Below are 18,948 nucleotides of genomic sequence, written 5' to 3'. Positions count from 1 at the left end.
ACGTTTGCGTGATGAGGAATAGTAGTTCATGTAAGGTTAGGCTTCTAAACTAGGATAGGGGAGATATATGATCGACGCTAGGGTGGTTGTCTGGACTTGGGTTGGGGGCCTGAAGAGCCTCTTTTTCCGTGCTGGCGGACGAGGCAAGATGCATCCTGTTGCATGTGATGGCTCAATTATCGGCTGCTAGAAGTGTCGCCAGCATATGAACCATCTATGCGTCGTGTTTGCGATGACCAGTGGTCCATCCGAAGTCTTGTTAAACGAGAGAAGGCTGTACCAAGGATGGGCTGGAGTCGAAAGGAGCCAGATCAAATTTCGGAAGTCTCGCCGAGCAGCAGACCTCAGACCTCACTTGTGGACTTCGGGCCAATTTGGCTGCTGTCTTACCTTGGAGACGACAGCGATCTTTACGAGAACGACGTTGGTCCAACTTTTGGATGAGATCCCTATGCTACATAGCCTGCAATTGTAAAAGATACAATAGATCTGCTTCCAAATACTGCTCTCCGCAAACCGTCTAACGTAGCCGCCATCATCACCACTCACCACTCACCTTCCCATCCACTCCGATCAACCATTCCCTCCGCCTTTTCCTTATTCTCCCCTTCTCCTTTCCCCTCCCTCTTCTCCTCGAGCCCATCAAGTAAACCCCCGGCACTATTGAAAGCACTATCAAAGCCCATATCCTCGTCAGCCGACTCCACCATTGAATCCGCAAAATCCGGATTCGCCGTCTCCAAATTGCCCACTACCTTGGCATCGGCTGCCGGAAGAGCGTAGGCTGGCACGTAGGACTAAGACGTGCTTTCAGCTTCGCCTGTGGCGGCGCCGGTGTCATTGTTGGGGGAGGGGCCGTTGGGGGAGGGGCCGTTGTGGTTGTTGAGGGAGTTTTCGAGGCTGCCGAGGAGGTCTTCGTCGCCGTCTTCGAAGCGGGCTGGTTCGGGGTCGGCGGGGGCGGAGGTGGTAGTAGTGGGAGCTGAGGGTTCTGCTGTGGCAGGTTCGGCGGGAGTGGGTGCTACAGTGGAGGCTTGCCGACTGTGTGTTGCTGTCTTCGCCAGCGGTGTTTCTGGGGATGACGATGGATCACGAGCCTGTACTGCCGCTGCAGGTGTAGGCGCGGGTGCATCTTCCATCTTCACATCTTCGCCTTCTTGCTTCTTGCTCTCGCTCGCTTCACCAGCCTTCTCCGACTCTGCCTTCTTCTCCGCAGGCACCGGTGTGGCATTCGCAGTGCTCTTTTGCGCATCATCATCTGAGAGCTCACCCTCCTCCCTACCATCATCATCACCCTCGTCACTGCCTTCCTCGTCACTGCCCTCCTCTCCTTGCCCTTCTTCGCCCTCTCCACCCTCTTCACCATCAGGCTCATCTTTCTTGTGCTTCGCAGCCTCCTCGGCAGAGATATCCTTCCCAGGCTCCTCGCCCTTAGCGACATGCTTCACCGTCTGCCCAGGCTGCGGCACAATCTTCGTCGCATTCGGGACAACCGTAGTATAGGTACTACCATCCGGGTTCGTGAACGTGACGCGCTTCTTGCCCCTGCCGGGCCCGCCCTTCTTCTTTGGAGGTGGACGGTTGCGGCGTGCTGCTCCCCCAAGCGCAGCTGAGGGCCTGAGATGCTCGGCTACAATGACGCCTTCCTCGTTGGCGACGCCGAGGCCTTCTATCGTGGTCCCCGCTGCTGGTGCAACGGGTGCGAGGTCCAGAAGTACTGGGTTGGCGGTCAGAGCGGCAGCATCAATCTCATGCATCAGAACTTGTCCCTCAGGTACCAAAACATCGTAGACCACGGTCTCTCCTTCTGCTGTCTGACGCTGCACCTTCGTCCTCCGCATCGGCACATGCAGCGCCGCGTTAGCTTGCTCCGGCCCATACATCGAAGGCATCCCTCTGCGTCGTTTCGCCAGAAACTCAAAGTGCTTATGCTCTGGCTCAAGCATAGCCTCCGGAACAGGCTTCCACTTCTTCGCCACATAGCCTCGATCCACCACCATAGCATTCTTACTCTCCTCAGTCACCTCATCCTCCGCCTTGTCATCGTCTATCATGTCAGGATCCGGTTTGCGCTTCGTGCCGACTTTGCCACTTCGCGCCAAGCGGAGTAGATGTTGTGTCCATGGATGTAACAGGTGGGAGTCGCGCGGCATTGGAGGTTCAGCCCATTTGTCGTTCTCCTTGCCCGCCTCGTCGGACTTGGGAGGCGCGAGCGAGACATGGCTTAGTCGTTGGCCCCATTGTTTGACGGGAAGGCCTTCGAAGACGTCGTTGTCGTTTTGGGTGCGGCCGGAGCGCGCGCTGCGGCCTGGTGGGCGGTACTGGTCGAGGTATGTGTTAGCGATGCTCAGCATTTTGGTTCATGCTAAGATCTGTGGTGGCGGATCCTGCGAAAAAGGTGGCGCGGTGGCGGTGTTCAATTCACGGACTCAGGTGAGGTTCTGCGTGAGATTGAACAGCGGGAGGTGACATCGCACGGCTTGCAGCTCCGTCATGCCGTCCTCAAGATCCCAGAAATGATGTGTCGCCATGTGCTGCGCGAACCCGTCGCCGCGGGTGGATATGCCGGCCTGCGTCGCACAAGATATGTAACGTAGATCGCCGGCCAAATGTCGTCCAACTGGCAATGAATAGTCCCTCGGTTGAATTTGATAGATTGTACTTACAGACATGTGACTATTGCGTTATTACGCGCTATCCGTACTGGTTCGCGTATACCATACAGATGGTGGTGTTGTTGATGTGTAGTCACAAGAAGCTGCGCCGACTCTTACTTCGACTCCGACTGCATTTCACCTCAGGTCAACCGTCGGCGCGCGTGCTGTAACTGCGTCCTCCCTTGACCTTCGTCTTCGATATCAGTGGCCAGTCGCAAGGGTGTCTCTTGCCCTGCCCTGCCCAAACCGCGACCGAAGCCTTATCTCCGACACCCGAAGATTCCCCGAACTTCGAAAAGTCCAAACCTCATGACATCAACCTCACCACCAAGACAGCCACACCACCCCAATACCACCCACATGTCCATATCCACCACCGCCGGCTCAGCGCAGACGCACCAAGTCCTCTCCCTCTACCGCTCCCTCCTCCGCCAATCCGCGCAGTTCTCTGCATACAATTTCCGCGAGTACGCGAAGCGCAGGACACGAGATGCGTTTCGGGAGCATATGAAGGAGGGGGATGAGAGGAGGGTGCAGGAGTTGGTGCAGAGGGGGTTGAAGGAGTTGCAGATACTCAAGGTGGGTTGCTACATCTCTGACGGAGGGGAGGATGGGACGGCGTGGGAGAAGCGATTGATGTGTTTGAGATAAGGGAACATGCTGACGCTGTGGATGTTGCAGAGACAAACGGTTGTGTCACAGTTCTTCCAGCTGGATCGATTAGTGGTTGAGGGGGGAAAGGAGGGGAAGCAGAAGGGGAACAAGGGCGATATTGTGCGGCAGACGGAGCATGGGTAAGTCGTGATGCGTTGGAGGAAGATGGCTTCATGCTGATAACGTTTAGATGGGACTGAGATGGGTATGAGAGCGCGGATGATACCATGTAGCATTACCCCAGGCGTTGCCACATAGGCTGGAGCAAAGCAAATGTAAAATACATATCTCAGCTTATGCATGTAACAGCACAATATGTTGATGCGCAAGCAAACGCGGGGCCCAGACAAAGCGCCCTCGTAATATCCCACACCAGCACCAGCATTCTTCTGAGCCATCGTTCACCGCACAAACTGTGCTGAACTACCATTCGTTCCCAGCAAAAGACAAATCAACCTTTTGCGCCAGCGGCTCTGAGGTATATCCTCGACGATGTCCGAATACGCCTTTCAGCCCAGCTCCACGTCCGCGTCCTCACGATCCGTCCATCTCCCGTTGAGTGCCCCACCGCTATTGCTTCCTTGGATACGAAGCGTGCAGACTGCAGTGGATCGCAATGAGTTCCTCCAACTGGACCCTCTCGGCGAACAACGCCATAACGGCTTCGTCATTGTCGGAGGCAGAATCGGACTCCGCATTCTGGAGAAGATCCTTCTTGTTCGTGCTTGTGGTCACCACACAGACCCCGCGCAAACCGACTGACGGCAAATCTGGGTGGTGCTGGAGAAAAGAGCAGAACTTCCCGAAATCGAGCGAGCATTGGCGTAATTGCAGGTGCTGGAAAGCTTATAGTCCAGAGCTGGGAGAAGTCGAGCTCACGCCAAGGTTCGTCTCCTCCTGGCGTCCCAGGAAGGTGCCGTATCAGCTGCCTTCTCTCGAGCCTCAGCCACTGAAGCTTCTGGGCAGCTCTCATAACTTCGAACGTCCAGTCATGGGAAAAGCCATCGTCGGCGATGCATTGGCAGAACCCACCGCAGAAGCCCAGGCGAAGGCGTTTCAGCTGAGCGAATACGCGCTTGGCATGCGGGAACATCTTCGGGTTCCCAAGGTGGTATATGTACCATGGCTCCTTTTTGATGTCAATGGTGAGACTGTCGATTGTGACTGCACTCCGAGAAGGCGCTTCGGTCATCTGGTCCATCCTCCAGACTGCCGTTCTCTCTGAACGCCGGTGAGTGGGCTCGTACCCCGTAGCTGATTTTACTGCTCCAGGATACAGCACGTCGAAATGACGCCTATCGAACATCTTGATCTCCATCGCAGTATCCAGCAGTCGCAAGCTCGAGAAGACCGCCAGGAGAGAATCCTCTCTGCTGGCTCCTTCCCAAGAGCAAAGGCTGGAGAACGTCACTTCATGTCAACAACATGTGGTGGTGCTGGACGAGCATTTGAACACATGCTTCTTCTCCGCCACCAAAAGTATTTCAAAGGTCTCCTGGTCTTCCTGTCGTCTCCCATCGCAGTCTTCCCACCCGAGAAGCCAGCATTCAACCAACACCCAGTCACTCCCTTCGGTGATCCGCAGCCATTTATGCAGAATATCAACGTGGGAAGTACCGCAAGCCCACCTCATATCCGCCGGCGATCTGTTCCTGAATCTCGTAATGTTCTCTGTCCATCTCCAATCACATTCTTCGCGCTCAAGAAGCCAGCATACCGGTCCACAAGCCATTCATCTCAGCTGTACCAATCCTGGGCCTACTCATGCCCACTTCGCAGCATCCTCCAACCATGCTCGCACTGTGCATTGCCTCACTTCTATGTTAAGGAAAAGGTAATGAGCGAGCGCTCGATAACACATGTCCCGTCTCCATCGACAATAATATTTCGGAGGTCTCATGGTCTTCCCAGGTAGCATACTCCGTCCGAACCGCTCACATCCATCCTTCTGGGCTCCGCATCTGAAGCCGTTCAAGTCCATTTCTCAGGATCTGATTCCCACGCTCTCACGGTGCATTCTTGTATGCAAATGTTCTCAAGTGCGGTGAGGTTCCGGAAGAGAGCAGTCAGCACCACGTCGTGTTGAGCGACCTTGTCTGGTTTGGAGTATTCGCCAGGGAGACGTTCCAGATCAACGGCACCCAAGAAATGGCATCCCCGGACGTCGACGGTCTGTAGGGTGTCGTTCTGGGCGATGAAGCGGGAGAGTGCTTCGTAGTCAAGCACAAGTGCCACTAAGTCTAGCAATCTTAATGAAGGGAACTTCGTTGCAGTCACTAGAGAAATGAACATCCCGGGCGAGTCAAGCATACTTCTCTCGCTCGCTCCGCAATTTGCGTATAGCGCTATGCTCTCGAGAACGTGGGCAGCAGCCAATACCTCTAGGGTATATGTTGATGGTTCTGGGTACCAACCTTCTCCCCCATCATGGTCCTCTTGGTACACATTCCCCAAGGATAGGCGTCTGAGACTAGCAAAGACGCTCTTGGCATGATCGCGAGCCTGACGCGTTGAGAGACAGAACGACTCCCAGTAGTCATAATCAACGTCGAAGCTGCAGATCTGCAAGCCGCTCTCACTGAGAGCCTCTAGTACGGTGCAGATGGGTGTCTCCGAAACACTTGGATCGTCGAATACCTCGCCAGTCGCGCTTTCGATCGCGCGCTGAGCCCAGGTATCACGAATGCCTCTGAAAGTGGTGGTGTCCCTGATAGAGATGGTGAGAGTGCCATTACTGACAGTTTTGAGTAGCGAAAAGATTGATGTCAAGAGCTGGATGTCTTTGCGAGTCTCTCGGAAGTCCGACTGACGCGCAAGTAGACGCTTATACATCTCTTCCTGTGCCTCTCTTTTGTACTGGTCCTCGAGGCTGGGCGTTTCAAAGAGCGAGGGAGGATGACGTTGAAGCCTCAACAGCCTTCCATGGTCGTCGGGTTGTGGTAGTTCGCAGGTCGACAGCATTATGCTCTTTATTGCTTTGCCAAATTTCGTATGCTCCGCGATTCTGCAGAGCGTCTGGAGACTCGGCTCTTGACTGAGCAAGACGACAGGCTCCTCAAAGTAGGACGTGAACGGTCGAAGTACTCTCGATTCAACATCACGATTGACGAGGCGTAGCGCTCGTAGCTCATTATGCTCACAGAAGGTTGCGATGTGTTCCGTGATCTCTGGTGGCAGTTGTAAGAAGCCTGTCCATCCTGGCTGGTCCTGGGATCCATTTGCACGCGCCGCCATGGTCATGAAGTGGTGCCAGTAAGAGACACTGTCTGTTGATTGAGTCTTGACATCCATCCTCGAACGAGTGAAGTCCTGCAGTCCAAGCGCGTCGAACGCATCGCGGGGAAGCCAAATTGACAGGGATCCGTGCCTGCATTTTTTTTAATTGGAGACGTATGGTGGTGATAACGACGATGGTACTCGAAACTGCGCTCAACTTGATGGACGATGGACATTACCTTGTCAACTCCCCAGCCAAGCTCTGGACAGTAAAGTCGGCCCGGTAGGCTGGAATGGGCCGCGGAATAGATCATCTCACAACGGTGACAGCCGCTGACGAGAGTTGGTGGCCCTTGGGATGGAGGTGGGCACAGGAGGAACTGTATATGCTAGATCTGCCCGGTAGACTGCTGAACTGCACTGTCGAATCGTCTCGTTTCGGTGCCTGAAGCAAGGCGAAGCGTGAGCAAGTTGCCCCGGAGCCGGAGGGCTGCGACACACATTTGCTCCCAGATCTCTACTGGCACCCTCCTCTCCTCAGCAATTACCAGTCCAAGCCCGATCATGTCCACAAAGTCATGTCCTCTTCCCACTCCCGCACAGTGCACTTATTCAATCGATAGTCTCGTTGCCCAGCAGTCTCCCGCAACAACGCCACCAGAGCCTGATCATGCTGCGAGATCTCATTTGGGGGTGGATGTTGGTTGAATTCGTCAAGGAAATGTGACCTTCGGATCACAATGTTTTGTAGCGTTTCGTTCTGGCTGATGAAGTGGACGAGCGCCTCGAAGTAAAGCACGAGGCCGACGAGTTGTAAATAGCTCAATGCAGGGTATACTGGAGCAGGGAACATTGCAGCGATATTCGAGGCTTCGCCAGTCTGTCCTCTCTCGTAGTGGGACCAGGAAGTAGAGAGCTCAGCTCTCTCAAGGGCCTGTGCAGCAGCAAACACTTTTACTCTGGCTGGTGTACGTCGGAGCATGAACACCATCTCCTCGTCCCCGTCCTCGTGCAGTCTTTCTAGCTCGAAACGTTTCAGATTGGCAAACACGCCTTTGGCATGGTCGAGAGCTTCGCTAGACGCAAGACTCTGGAGAAACCCCACCCAGTCTCTGTACTCAACGCCGAGAGTATGGATAGACAGCCCGCTCCTGTGAAGAGCTTGCACGATGGGTTTCAGTGGCTTCTCAGGATGGAGTGTCTCAGTCAGTGTTTCGCCTGTTGCGTCTTCGATCGCACTCTCGCATACTGAGTAGAACGAGTTGGTGGTGTTCATCACAAAGAATCCCAGCTGACCGTCGTGAGACATCACCAGAACCGAGAATATCCTTGTGAGAAGATCGATGGCTCTGTCGCTGCCCGAGAATTCCTTTTGACGCTCATAAAGAAGGCGGTACATCTGCTCTCTGGCGTCGCACTTGTACTGCTCACTCAAGCTAAGTTGACTCGAGATCGGCATCTTGTATCTTTCCCAGTCATCGAAGTCTGGTAGTTCAGCTGTGGAGAAGTATAGTCCCTTGATGGCCTTTCCGAATTGGGGATGTCCGACTATCTGCTGAAGCGCCTGTAGACTGCGCTCTTGACTGAGCAAGAACGCGGGTTGGACGAAGTGTGCTTCGGTGTATGCACGAATAATCTTCGACTCTACCTCTCGGTTGACGAGGCGAAGCGTGAGTAGATCCCCGATGTCACAGAACTTCGCAATCCGCTCTGTGATCTCCACAGGCATCTGCAAGAAGCCAGTAGCGCCTTGATTCTCTTCTGCCGGGTCTGCCATGATGCCGAGTTGGCGGTCGTCGAGGGGATGAGATCGTTTCCGTAGCACGCCGAAGGAGGGCTCTTGCCTCTCGTGTCGGAGATGTCAGTAAGGCTAAATCGTCCCTACGATGAGGTGAAGGTGGCAACGTCTGGTTTGATGGCCGCTCGCGCTCCTTTGCTCAATCTGTGGAAGTGATGGAGTGACGGTGATCAAGCCACCGAAGTTGTGCCTGTGATGCGGAGAAGGTGACTTCTTGCTGCTTATCTAACGGATCGGCTATGATGGCGACTCGGCGGCGATCAAGGCCCGGGTTGCGTCTGTGGTGAGGTGAAGCGACGAGTTTTGGTCTGATCGCACCTCGCGTCTCCCCGGCTGGATCTGCGTGATGCTGACGTGGTTGTAATGAGAGCTCCGGAGTTGTATCTGTGGTGTCGCGAAGGTGGCACCTCTGCTGAATCTGCTATGCGGGTGACAAGGCTGACGCCGTGGTAAGGAGAAAGCAGCAAGCCTCCTTGACCTGCCGCGACAGTGAAGAAAAGCTAGTCGCAGGGACGAGATTGCATCTGCGTTAGAAGAAGCTTGTGTTGTTGTTGGGGAAGAGGTGTGAAGTTCAGATTGTGGCTTCAAAACTGCAAAGCTTGAGAGAGCGCTGGATGAGGCAGGCGCGACTTTTGGCGATTCAGAGAGCACGTGCACGATCTTCACATGCAGCTGTATGAAACAGATTTAGAGACTTACTCTATAGCCACCCAAACATTACGCCTTCATCCTCGCCAGCCGACTAGGATGCATTGCAGCAGCTCCAACCCCAACATCACCACCACCACCCTCTTTCGGCCCCTCCACCCTCTTCTTCTCCCCACCCTTCCCACCACTCGCCCTCTTGCCCTCATCCTTCCCACCACCGCCCTTCTTCGCCTCCTCCTTCAGCCGCTCAATTCTCTCCGCCTCCGCCCGTCTCTGCCTCTGCTCATCCAGCCTCACATTCTTCGCCTTGATCTTCTCCTTCCTCACATCCTTACTCCCGCCCCCACCAGCAGTCAACTCCACATTAATCCTCCTCGCGCCCTTCGTCTTCCCCTTCTTCGCCTTCGGCTCCTCCTCCGCAACCTCAATTTCGCCGTCAGCTTGTTGTGCTGTCGCGGGGTCGAACATGCTGTGGTGATAGAGTTTCAGACACGTTTTCATGCGATCGTAGTTTTCGAACTCGAGGAACGCGAAGCCTTTGCTTCTTTTTGAGTTGGGGTCGGTGCGGTGGCGGAGGGTGAAGGGGGAGAGCTTTTTGAAGTGCGCTTGTAGGGAGGCGTCGGTGGTGTCGTAGGGGAGGTTGCCGATGAAGCAGACGAAGCGGTGTTTGGATTTGGAGTCGTCATCGTTGGTGGATGCGCCGCCGTTCTCGCCGTCTGTAGTCGTCTGCTTCTTGCGCTTCTTCTGCTTTGGCGTAATAGTGTCGGGCACCCTGTCCGCAGTGTCTCCTTGGTCCTCAGAAGCATCTTGTGCCTTGCGCTTCTTCGACGACTTCTTCGACGACTTCTTCTCCTTCGACCCCAGCTCATCCGCATCTACACCCAGCGGGATGAAATCGTCACCTAGCTCTCTATCCTTCGTCTTGACAGTTTCCAGCTTTTCGGGCTCGTCGTGCTTGCGCTTCTTCGACGATTTCTTCTCCTTCGCCTTCGACTTGTCCTTCCCACCGCCCAAGCCGTCTGCGCCTACAGCAAGTGGTATGAAGTCGGCCTGTAGTTCGTCGCCATTCGCCTTGGGCTCCTCGACGTCTTCGTGCTTGCGTTTCTTCCCAGTCTTCTTCCGTTCAGCATCCCGTTGCGCCTTCCTCTCCTTCCGACTCAATGATTCCTCTTGTGACATCTTCTCCGCTGGTTCTACTGGCAAAGCAATCCTGGTCGCAGTGCACCAGAACCAGAAACCCTCACGAAATTCCGAGCAAGGTTACGTCTGACGGTCAGCTTGTGAAAAATCCACATCCCGATTATCTCCGACTCCACCTCACTTGTCCCAAAAAGGCAGCTCTGGAATCTCAAGCACATTCTACTCATCCCAGCTACAGCTGAATGATGAAACATGTTCACCAATAAGGCCTCTTTCGCCCCATCAGCATTGCCGGGGTGAGCGGTGCGACGTCCTCTTGCGTGTTGCATGATGGCTTATTCTCCTTTCCTTCCCATTCCACATCAGTAAAACAGTTCTGTACAAAAGACGTTCTTTAGAACATCCAAGATGCCACCAAATGCGGACCCGACCAAGGCTAATGGCCACATCGACGCAGCGAGCGAGACTACCCCTCTGCTAGCAGCACCTGAACATGTCGACACTACCAACGTCCAGAAGGACTCCATCCCTAATGGCCACCAGGACCACCCCAGCGACCTCCAAGCGGATGGAGAGCAAGAAGAAGAACCAAAACCAATGCCCTACACCCAAATCCTCCTCCTCTGCTTCTGCTCCCTCTCGGAACCCGTCGCCTACTTCTCCATCTTCCCCTTCATCAACGAAATGCTCTCCCGCACCGGCGGCGTCCCCGCCTCCAGCGTCGGCTTCTACTCTGGTCTAATCGAATCCCTCTTCTCGCTGGTCCAAATGGTCCTCATGATCTTCTACGGCCGCGCAGCAGACCGCTTAGGCAGGAAACCGGTGCTGGTGTTCAGTTTGACGGGCGTGGCGTTCGCGACGGCCGGGTTCGGGATGGCGGGGAGTTTGGTGCAGATGGTGGTGTTGCGGTGTACGGCGGGGGTGTTTGCGGGGAGTGTGGTGACGGTGAGGACGATGATTAGTGAGCAGACGACCAAGGAGACGCAGGGACGGGCGTTTAGTTGGTATATGTTTGTGCGGAACGTTGGGATTTTCGTGGGGCCGTTGATCGGTATGTCTGATGCCATATCTAACGGACTGCTTGAAGTATTTGTGAGCTGATGGTGTATAGGCGGCGGTCTGGCGAACCCAGCAGAAGTCTTCCCTTCCGTTTTTGGCCACATCCGTTTCTTCCAGGACTACCCATACGCCCTCGCCACCTTCACCGCCGGCGCCGTCGTTCTCCTTCCCGCCCTCATAAGCTTCTTCATCATCGAAGAGACTCTCAAGCGCAAACTTCCTAACGAACAATCCGCTCCCGCCCCTCCCCTCTCAACCTGGGAAGTCCTCAAATCTCCCGGCGTACCTACAGTCCTCTACATCTTCGGACACATCATGCTCCTCTCGCTCTCATACACAGCCGTCAGCCCCGTCTTCATGTTCGTAAGTACAATCAATAAACGCGCACCACTCGTCCCAGCCACCGTCCCAAGACGAGTGACAGCCCGAAATTACCTGCCCGTACGTTTGAGTCTCCCAAGACCTGCTAACCCTTATACCGTTTCCTCGGACAGACTCCAATTTCTCTCGGCGGCCTCTCCCTCACCGACCAACAAATCGCCCTCCTCATCGCCCTCGCCGGCGCCTCCCAAGCCGCCTGGATGCTCGTCGCTTTCCCCCCCTTACAACGAAACCTCGGAACCGGCCGGGTCCTCCGCGGCTGCGCAGCGGGGCTGCCGGTGTTTATGGCGCTGTATCCCGTGCTGAACGAGATGCGACGCGCCGGGTGGGGAGCGGGGTTTTGGGTGGCGGCGGTGGGGGGCATGGTGGTGGGGAGTGGGGTTGCGATGGCGTTTGGTAAGTTCTTGCGTTTCTTTTCCAAAGCACGAACGGATCGTGCCTTGCTGACGGTTTCGGCAGCTGCTATCCAACTCTGCATAAACGACATCGCCCCCTCCTCCTCCGTCCTCGCCACCCTCAACGCCCTCGCTCTGACGATCAACAGCGGCGTCCGCGCTTTCGCGCCGGTCGTTGGCACGAGTATCTTCGCCAGCGGCATCAAATGGGGGTTCGCGGACGGGCATCTCGCGTGGCTTGTGTTGATCGCGTGGGGGTTGGTGTTGAATGTCGTGTGCTGGTACTTGCCTGAAGCTGCTGAGGGGCGGCCGAAGCCGAGAGCAAAAGCTGGGGATGAAGATAGGGGGACGTAGAGGTAGATAGATGAATGGGAAGGATGTTAGACGTTTGAACGAGTTCATTCTCATCACCTGCCCATCCCCCTCCCTATGTAGAACCCAACATGACCTGCTCCTGCTCCTTTCCCTCCCCCAGCGACCCCTTCCCTGGGCTTCGTAACGCCCGTTCGTGATTATCAATAACGAATACGAGAGTAGTTTGTACAAAAATCCTGCACACATCAAAAGCATTTCGCCACCCAAATGCTCCAAGATGCTCCAAATCCAAACCAAAGATCCAAAAGATCTTAGAGAAGAATGCAGAATGCAGAATGCAAAAAAGGGACAACCAACACCAGCGCTCAAACACAACATGACAATAGGAGAATGAGGAGCCTATCCGCCAGCAGCGAACTGACTCCGCTTCCGCAGCGCCTCGCCATACCACCACAGGATACAAGGCGCCGGCAACCCGATCGCGACGCCCGCAGACGCGAGCACGGTGTTGCCCCATCCGTAGCCGAGGGCTTTGTACATCGCCTGATCACCTCGTCAGCACCGCATCACCAACATTCCGCAGAAAAAAAGGGATGACCTACACTCGCAAAAAGCGGAAAAGCAAACCCCCCCAAACTCCGAAACAACGTCGTCGCCGCAATCGCACTCGCCGCATACCGCGTATACGAATCCACAATATACGTCTGGCAGTTCTGGAACACCAGCTGATTCCCTGCGGCGAAGATGGCGGCGCCGATGTTCGGCACCAGCCAGAACACCCTGTACTGCGCCGTCCAGCCGTACACCAGCAGGCCAATCGGAACCATCACGGCCCCGGGGAACATTAGCGGGACGCGGAATTCGGATTTGCCGACGTCGTTGTTCTTCGCTTTGAGGGATTTGTAGATTTTGTCGGCGGTTTTGGCGGCGATTTGGGTGCCGAGGAAGAAGCCGACGCCGAGGGAGATGTAGTTTAACCCGGCGATGCCGATGTTTTCGCCGTAGAAGGCGGGCGAGGTCCAGAGGCGCGGGAAGGTTGCCAAGACGAGGTAGAGGACGCCGTAGACGAAGCCGATGTAGAGGGAGAGTACTTGCACGATGGGCTGGGTCAGGAGGAGTTTGAAGGGGCGTTTGAAGGCGGTTCCTAAGTGGGAGGAGAGTTTGCGGTTCGGGGTGTCGAATTCGGTGTGGAGTTCTTTGTTGCCCGTGATTTTGATCAGGTCTTTCTTTTTCTTGGCGAGGATTTGGGCGCCGTAGGTTTCGGGGAGGAAGAAGAAGCCGAGGACTTGGACGAGGCCGGCGGCGATGGAGGTGCTGTAGAAGACCCAGCGCCAGGTGCTGTATTGGGCGATGAAGCCGCCGGCGATGGGCCCGATGGCGGGGCCGAGCAGGGGCATGAGGGAGTAGAGGGCCATGGCTCTGCCACGTTCTTGAGGTAGCCAGACATCGCCCAACACGCCGCCGCCGATTCCTAGAGGTGCACTCCCGCCGAGACCGGAGAGGAAGCGGAAGGCGATGATTTCGGGGATGGTGTTGGAGAAGCCGCAGGCGAGGTTGAAGACGAGGTAGAAGAGGTTGCTGAGTTGGAGGACGATTTTGCGGCCGAAGAGTTCTGAGAGAGGGCCGAGGAAGAGCGGGCCGACGGCGAAGGCGAGCAGGAAGACGGACATGGCCAAGTTGACTTGTTCGGGGTCTGTGTTGAAGTCGCGTTGGAGCTGTTCGAGGGCGGGGGCGACCATGGAGGAGGAGACGGGGGAGATGAAGGTGAAGAGGGAGACGGTGATGGTGGCCATCCATTTTCGCTTTCGTTCCCCTGTACATTCATCTGTTAGCATAGAGACTCGTTGATACCTCGAATTGAAGCGAGACGTACAGTTCTTCGGATTGTCTGGATCGCCAGGACCGTCCCATGTCACGAGGTTGATATCCTTCTCTCCCTTCTTCGATCTTGTTGATGCACCCCGCTTCACCGTACCACCACGAATGATCTGAATCTGTCCAAAAGTCGCTCCGTCACTATTCTGAGGTAATGGCCATTCACCACCCTGTGCCTCCTCGTCATCCCAATCCCACTCCTCATCCTCCTCCGCTTCTTCCTGAAAATCATGCACGGCACCCGCGTAGTAGTCCAAATCCGAGACAATCAAATGCAAATCCACAATACTCTCTCGCGGTATACTCCTCGTCGAGCGCGTACTCGCATTCCGCCGTATCGACCCGCCACGCTTGTTGAACGCCTGCCCCTCCTGAAACCACTGCGGCGGTGCATGCAGCGTCTGCCGGTTCTCCGTGCGGATGGGCTCGAAGTTGTCGGTGGACATCCAGGGGAACTCGGCGACGGACATGGCGTTGCTGCTGGCGTTGCCATTGCCCGGTCGCAGGCGCGCCTCCTCGACTTCTTCGAGCGGGCGGTTCGACATGGAATAGGAGTCATCGGTGTACCCGCTGAAGCCGGTGTTCCAACTTTTGACGGTGCCGATGGTGCTCCGGGGCGTGTTGCGCCCGTTGGAGTTGCCATTCGACATTTTGGAGGGGAGGGGGTGGGGTAGAAACAGCAAAGAGAGGTGTGTGGGAGAGGCAAGGAGGGAGGAGTGGTCGCATGTATATCAGTGATGCATGACAGGCCACGGCGTCTGTCAGCCCACACCCACTTTGACTCTAACTTAACTTTACCACCAAGCGCTACACGGCGGGATTCGCAGCGGGTCAGAATCCTGCCCCGAATCGTCGTGAGCCTGCTCCAGCTGCTGCTGAGATCCAGCTTGGCCCGCCCGCTAGTCTCGCTTCGCCTTCCCGAACGAGGTGCTGTTGCTATTTCCAGCGAAGCCTGTTCTCCTTTTTCGTGGGCGAAGGCGTGAGAGCCCTTTTGCCTGCTGCTGCTGCGCAGAGGGGCCGAGATGCAGTCATCATCCGTTAAGACTGTCGAATTTGGCTTCTACAGAGCCACGGTCGGGGTCGAAAGGAAGAGGCGCAAGCCGGGCTGACTACCACCGCCGCTCTCTTCGGACCCAGACGAGCAGCTTCACTTCGCCAGGTTGGGATACGATGTGACCCCCGGGAGAAGCAAGGTCGATTCCAAAGCCAACTCGAGCGAGCATTTGATTTACGAACAACCCCATCTCATGCCAAGCGCCTTCGCATAGGGGGTATGCTGGTGAGATAGGGCGGGTGCGAGACATTGTAATTTCCCTTTCCCCCCAACAGGCGTCCGAGGCACACCACTTTTACGAAGACTTCATCTTGCGCTCGCCACTCCTCAATGAACCATGAACCACTCGACACAACACACAAGATACACTTTCTGCTTGCTTTTTGGCTTCACGATCTACTCCAGATGGACTTGTCTCCTGACCTCACCCCGCAGCTGCAGCGCCCATTCGTCATCATCATCGCATGCTGCAGCAGCGTCGATAGTCCTCGATAGCCTCTCGACCTGCAGGATCGGCAATGCAGAGCAAATCTATGCGTCGTACCCAGTACTTTCGAGTACGTACTCGATCATATATTTTCCGAGCAGCCAAGTGTGTTATTACACCGCCCGAGCTGGACACCCTTCTCGTGGCAAGGCGTGGGCGATGCGGTGCGACATCGACGCTGTGCGACGTCGGAAGAAAGGAATCGATCGGCTTCCCGGGCACGTGGACGCCCGTGGACGACAATTCCATTATTGCACAAGCAAGGCGATCAAGGCGATGCAGCCAGCCGCATATTGATGACTGGGCATCCGATCATGCGAGGCTTATCACCACAGCCAGGCAGCTCACCACAGCTCACCACACCTCAGCTTTACTCCGGCACGATTTGATGGAAGACAGGTATTCCAGACTTTCAGACCCTCCACAGGAAGATCACGGCTTCTTCTTGCTTGCGAGTATGGGCGTCGATGTCTGGTCTGACTGTTCAGCAGCAGGTAAGCAAAGAGGTAAGACGTGGTTTTCCTGAAGCCTTTCCAAACAGCGTTTCTGCCTGTAATAACATCGATTCATATCCTCTTTTATGAAGTACTTATCCACCACTGGCACGCTTCACCCTTGCGCGGGTTTGATAGGAGCGGACGGCATTTTCATGCATGACCGTGAACTTCATTCTAACATTCATGTCTTCTTCTCTACCCTCTCTTCGCCCCTTTAGATGATATTCCAGACAAATCACGCCTCAACCACAAACTCCACCCCAACACCGATACACTCGACAATGCCATCATCGTCCCCGCCCTCGCCGCATCCACAACCACCACCGGCTCCGCCACCCCCATCGCCAACCCCACCGCGATCAAGTTATACCCCACCGCCCACCACAAATTCCACCCCGCCTGTCTCGTCGTCTTCTCCGCAATCTCCAGCAGCTCCGGCAGCCGCGACAGCTCGGGCGACGTGAAGATGACATCCGCCGTCTGCGCATTCGTCGCTTCCGCCACGCCGGCGCGGGCTGATGTGCTGTTCAATGCGATCCCGACGTCTGCGGCGGAGAGGGCGGGGGCGTCGTTGAGGCCGTCGCCGAGCATTGCTACGCGGTTGTGCGAGCTGCGGGCGCGGAGGGCGCGGACGAAGGTTTGCTTTTCGGTTGGAAGGGCGTGGCTGGAGAGGACGGGGATTTGGAGGTGCTGGGCGACGCGGTTGGCTTCGGTGGAGACGTCGCCGGTTAACATGGATAGGGAGAGGTTGTGGGTGTGTTTGAGGGTGGAGATTACGGCGGGGGCGGATGGGCGGATGGTGTCGCGCAGGCGTAGGCTGCCGATGTACTCGTTGTTGATTGCAATGTGCACGAGCGTGGAGTCGGGCTCTGCGGAGGCTTTTGCTGTACATTCTGGCATCAAGATGTGGTTCTGCTGGAGGAATGTTTCGTTGCCAGCATACACCGTTTGCCACTCATCTGCTGGCTGAAGCTGGGTCGAGCAGGTCACGCCATTGCCAGCCTGATTCAGCGTCTTGCACACCTTTGCCTCATGGACCAAACGTCGTTTCTCCTCTGACAACCCAGCGAACGCCCACCGGAACACAGCCCCAGCGACCGGATGGTTTGCCGCATCGTCCCGCTCAGCAATGCACAACAACATTCGCTGCATCTCATCAAGACGCCCCTGAACGTCCGGCACAGAGAGCTGCCCCGTGGTCAACGTACCGGTCTTATCCAACACCACGTGCGTCAAGCGCGAGAGCGCCTGCAATGTCTCGAAGCCGCGCTTAACTATCACTCCACGCTGCTGCGCTGCGTCAAGGCCCGCGATGACAGCCGTCGGAGTAGCGAGACCGAGCGCACATGGACAAGCGGATGCCAGGATCGCCATGGCGCGCTCGCAGGCGAAGTTGAGAGCTAAGGACGGCGACACGTGCGACCACCGGGCATTCAGTGTGGCGAGAAAGCAAACGACCGTCAAAGTCAGAATCCCGGCTGCGAAGCGCGAGATCAGCGTATCGACCTCTTTGCTTGGGCTCGAGTTCTCCGTTGCCGTCGAAATACTGGCGATCAAGCTCTCCAGCGCTGAATCCTCCTGCGGCTTCGACACCACAGCGACAATCTCGTACGACAGATTCGTCGTCCCAGCCAACAGACTATCCCCCGGCTTCTTCAACACAGCTCTCGACTCCCCCGTCATCGTCGCCTGATCAACCCACGTCTCCCCACGCAAAACATAGCAATCGCACGGAATGATCACGCCAGAACCGATCTTGATCTCATCCCTCGGCACCAGCGCCGCCGCATCCACCACCTGCTCCCCCTCAACTTCCCTCGCCGCCGAACGCACCAGCTTCACGAACATCGACTTCTCTTGCAACCGATACAACCCCGCGAACGTCAGCGTGCTCTGCTTCCGCAACACCGTGTCCAGTAACCGACCGCCTAGGATTACTGTTGTGAGGAGGGAGAGGGAAGACCAGTACACCTTCCCCTCTTCCAGCCCGAACAGCAGAACATTAAACACCGAAAGCACCATGCCGAGCAACAACGACAAACTGACCAGCGAGTCCATCGTCAGCTTCCCCCGCAACCCTCTACGCCAGGCAGCGTGGTGGATCACGCCTGCATCGGAAACCTGCGTCCACGTCGCTAAACCCGCCCCCACTAACCGGATCATCCGCACTGCTACGAGGGGGAGGTGGAGCCAGAGCACCGTCTCCAGCCCAGAGACAGCAGACGCCACGACCGCTGCGTTTGTGAACGCCGAGCGCAGCCTTTCGATCTCCTCGCGCTGCTCGAGGACTTTGAGATTCTGCTGCGCGCTGCGCTCGCCGGCCGTGGCGCCGTAGCCTAGGTCTTCGATGGTGGAGAGGATGTCTTGTAGAGACGTCTGCGAGGGATGATGCACGACTGTCGCGCGGGATAGGGGAACGGAGACGGCGATCCGTTCGACGCCTGAGAGCTTGGAGACAGCGTTTGAGATGGTCGTGCTGCAAGCTGCGCAGGTCATTCCCGCCAGCGAGATCTTCGACGTTGTCAAACGGGCGGGTTGCGAGGAAAACTCGGTGTCCTTGCCACGTCCGTCCAGACGGAAATTTCGCTGCGCATTATTGATATCGTCCACGGGTCCGTTGTCGAAGATATTCGGCTGCGCTTTAATGATCCCCAAGTCTAGGAATTCGCAGGCACGGATGAGCTGCGACATGCAGTAGGCTGTTAGGAGACAGCAGGCCATCGTTGCATACGATCATTGTCCACCGATCGATATACGACAAGTTTGATATGTGCT

The 18,948-nt window shown here is 56.1% G+C and overlaps 7 protein-coding genes across 7 annotated transcripts; 1 reads left to right on the top strand and 6 right to left on the bottom strand.

The window, feature by feature from the left end:
* Positions 1–797: 797 nt before the first annotated feature.
* LTR77_009993 (uncharacterized protein) lies at positions 798–2,351 on the bottom strand (the record flags this gene model as incomplete). Its single annotated transcript, XM_064807218.1, has 1 exon — positions 798–2,351. One exon carries the CDS (start codon positions 2,349–2,351, stop codon positions 798–800), a length of 1,554 nt encoding a protein of 517 aa, XP_064654591.1.
* A 2,928-nt stretch (positions 2,352–5,279) lies between these two features.
* Positions 5,280–6,542, bottom strand: LTR77_009992 (uncharacterized protein; the record flags this gene model as incomplete). Its single annotated transcript, XM_064807217.1, has 2 exons — positions 5,280–5,584; positions 5,621–6,542. 2 exons carry the CDS (start codon positions 6,540–6,542, stop codon positions 5,280–5,282), a joined length of 1,227 nt encoding a protein of 408 aa, XP_064654590.1.
* Positions 6,543–7,086: 544 nt separating this feature from the next.
* LTR77_009991 (uncharacterized protein) lies at positions 7,087–8,301 on the bottom strand (the record flags this gene model as incomplete). The annotated part of the gene is made up of 1 exon (XM_064807216.1): positions 7,087–8,301. One exon carries the CDS (start codon positions 8,299–8,301, stop codon positions 7,087–7,089), a length of 1,215 nt encoding a protein of 404 aa, XP_064654589.1.
* Positions 8,302–9,039: 738 nt separating this feature from the next.
* Positions 9,040–10,149, bottom strand: LTR77_009990 (uncharacterized protein; the record flags this gene model as incomplete). Its single annotated transcript, XM_064807215.1, has 1 exon — positions 9,040–10,149. The coding sequence occupies one exon, from the start codon at positions 10,147–10,149 to the stop codon at positions 9,040–9,042; it is 1,110 nt and encodes a 369-aa protein (XP_064654588.1).
* Positions 10,150–10,518: 369 nt separating this feature from the next.
* On the top strand, positions 10,519–12,299 carry LTR77_009989 (uncharacterized protein; the record flags this gene model as incomplete). Its single annotated transcript, XM_064807214.1, has 4 exons — positions 10,519–11,161; positions 11,222–11,532; positions 11,664–11,946; positions 12,010–12,299. The coding sequence occupies 4 exons, from the start codon at positions 10,519–10,521 to the stop codon at positions 12,297–12,299; spliced, it is 1,527 nt and encodes a 508-aa protein (XP_064654587.1).
* A 360-nt stretch (positions 12,300–12,659) lies between these two features.
* Positions 12,660–14,785, bottom strand: LTR77_009988 (uncharacterized protein; the record flags this gene model as incomplete). The annotated part of the gene is made up of 3 exons (XM_064807213.1): positions 12,660–12,803; positions 12,863–14,073; positions 14,134–14,785. The coding sequence occupies 3 exons, from the start codon at positions 14,783–14,785 to the stop codon at positions 12,660–12,662; spliced, it is 2,007 nt and encodes a 668-aa protein (XP_064654586.1).
* Positions 14,786–16,368: 1,583 nt separating this feature from the next.
* LTR77_009987 (uncharacterized protein) lies at positions 16,369–18,910 on the bottom strand (the record flags this gene model as incomplete). The annotated part of the gene is made up of 2 exons (XM_064807212.1): positions 16,369–18,855; positions 18,905–18,910. The coding sequence occupies 2 exons, from the start codon at positions 18,908–18,910 to the stop codon at positions 16,369–16,371; spliced, it is 2,493 nt and encodes an 830-aa protein (XP_064654585.1).
* Between the last annotated feature and the right edge of the window lie 38 nt (positions 18,911–18,948).

The sequence above is a fragment of the Saxophila tyrrhenica genome, assembly GCF_035928015.1.
Source record: "Saxophila tyrrhenica strain CCFEE 5935 chromosome Unknown scaffold_20, whole genome shotgun sequence".
In the NCBI taxonomy this organism is placed as follows: domain Eukaryota; kingdom Fungi; phylum Ascomycota; class Dothideomycetes; order Mycosphaerellales; family Extremaceae; genus Saxophila; species Saxophila tyrrhenica.
This window is presented reverse-complemented; position numbering and strand designations above follow the sequence as displayed.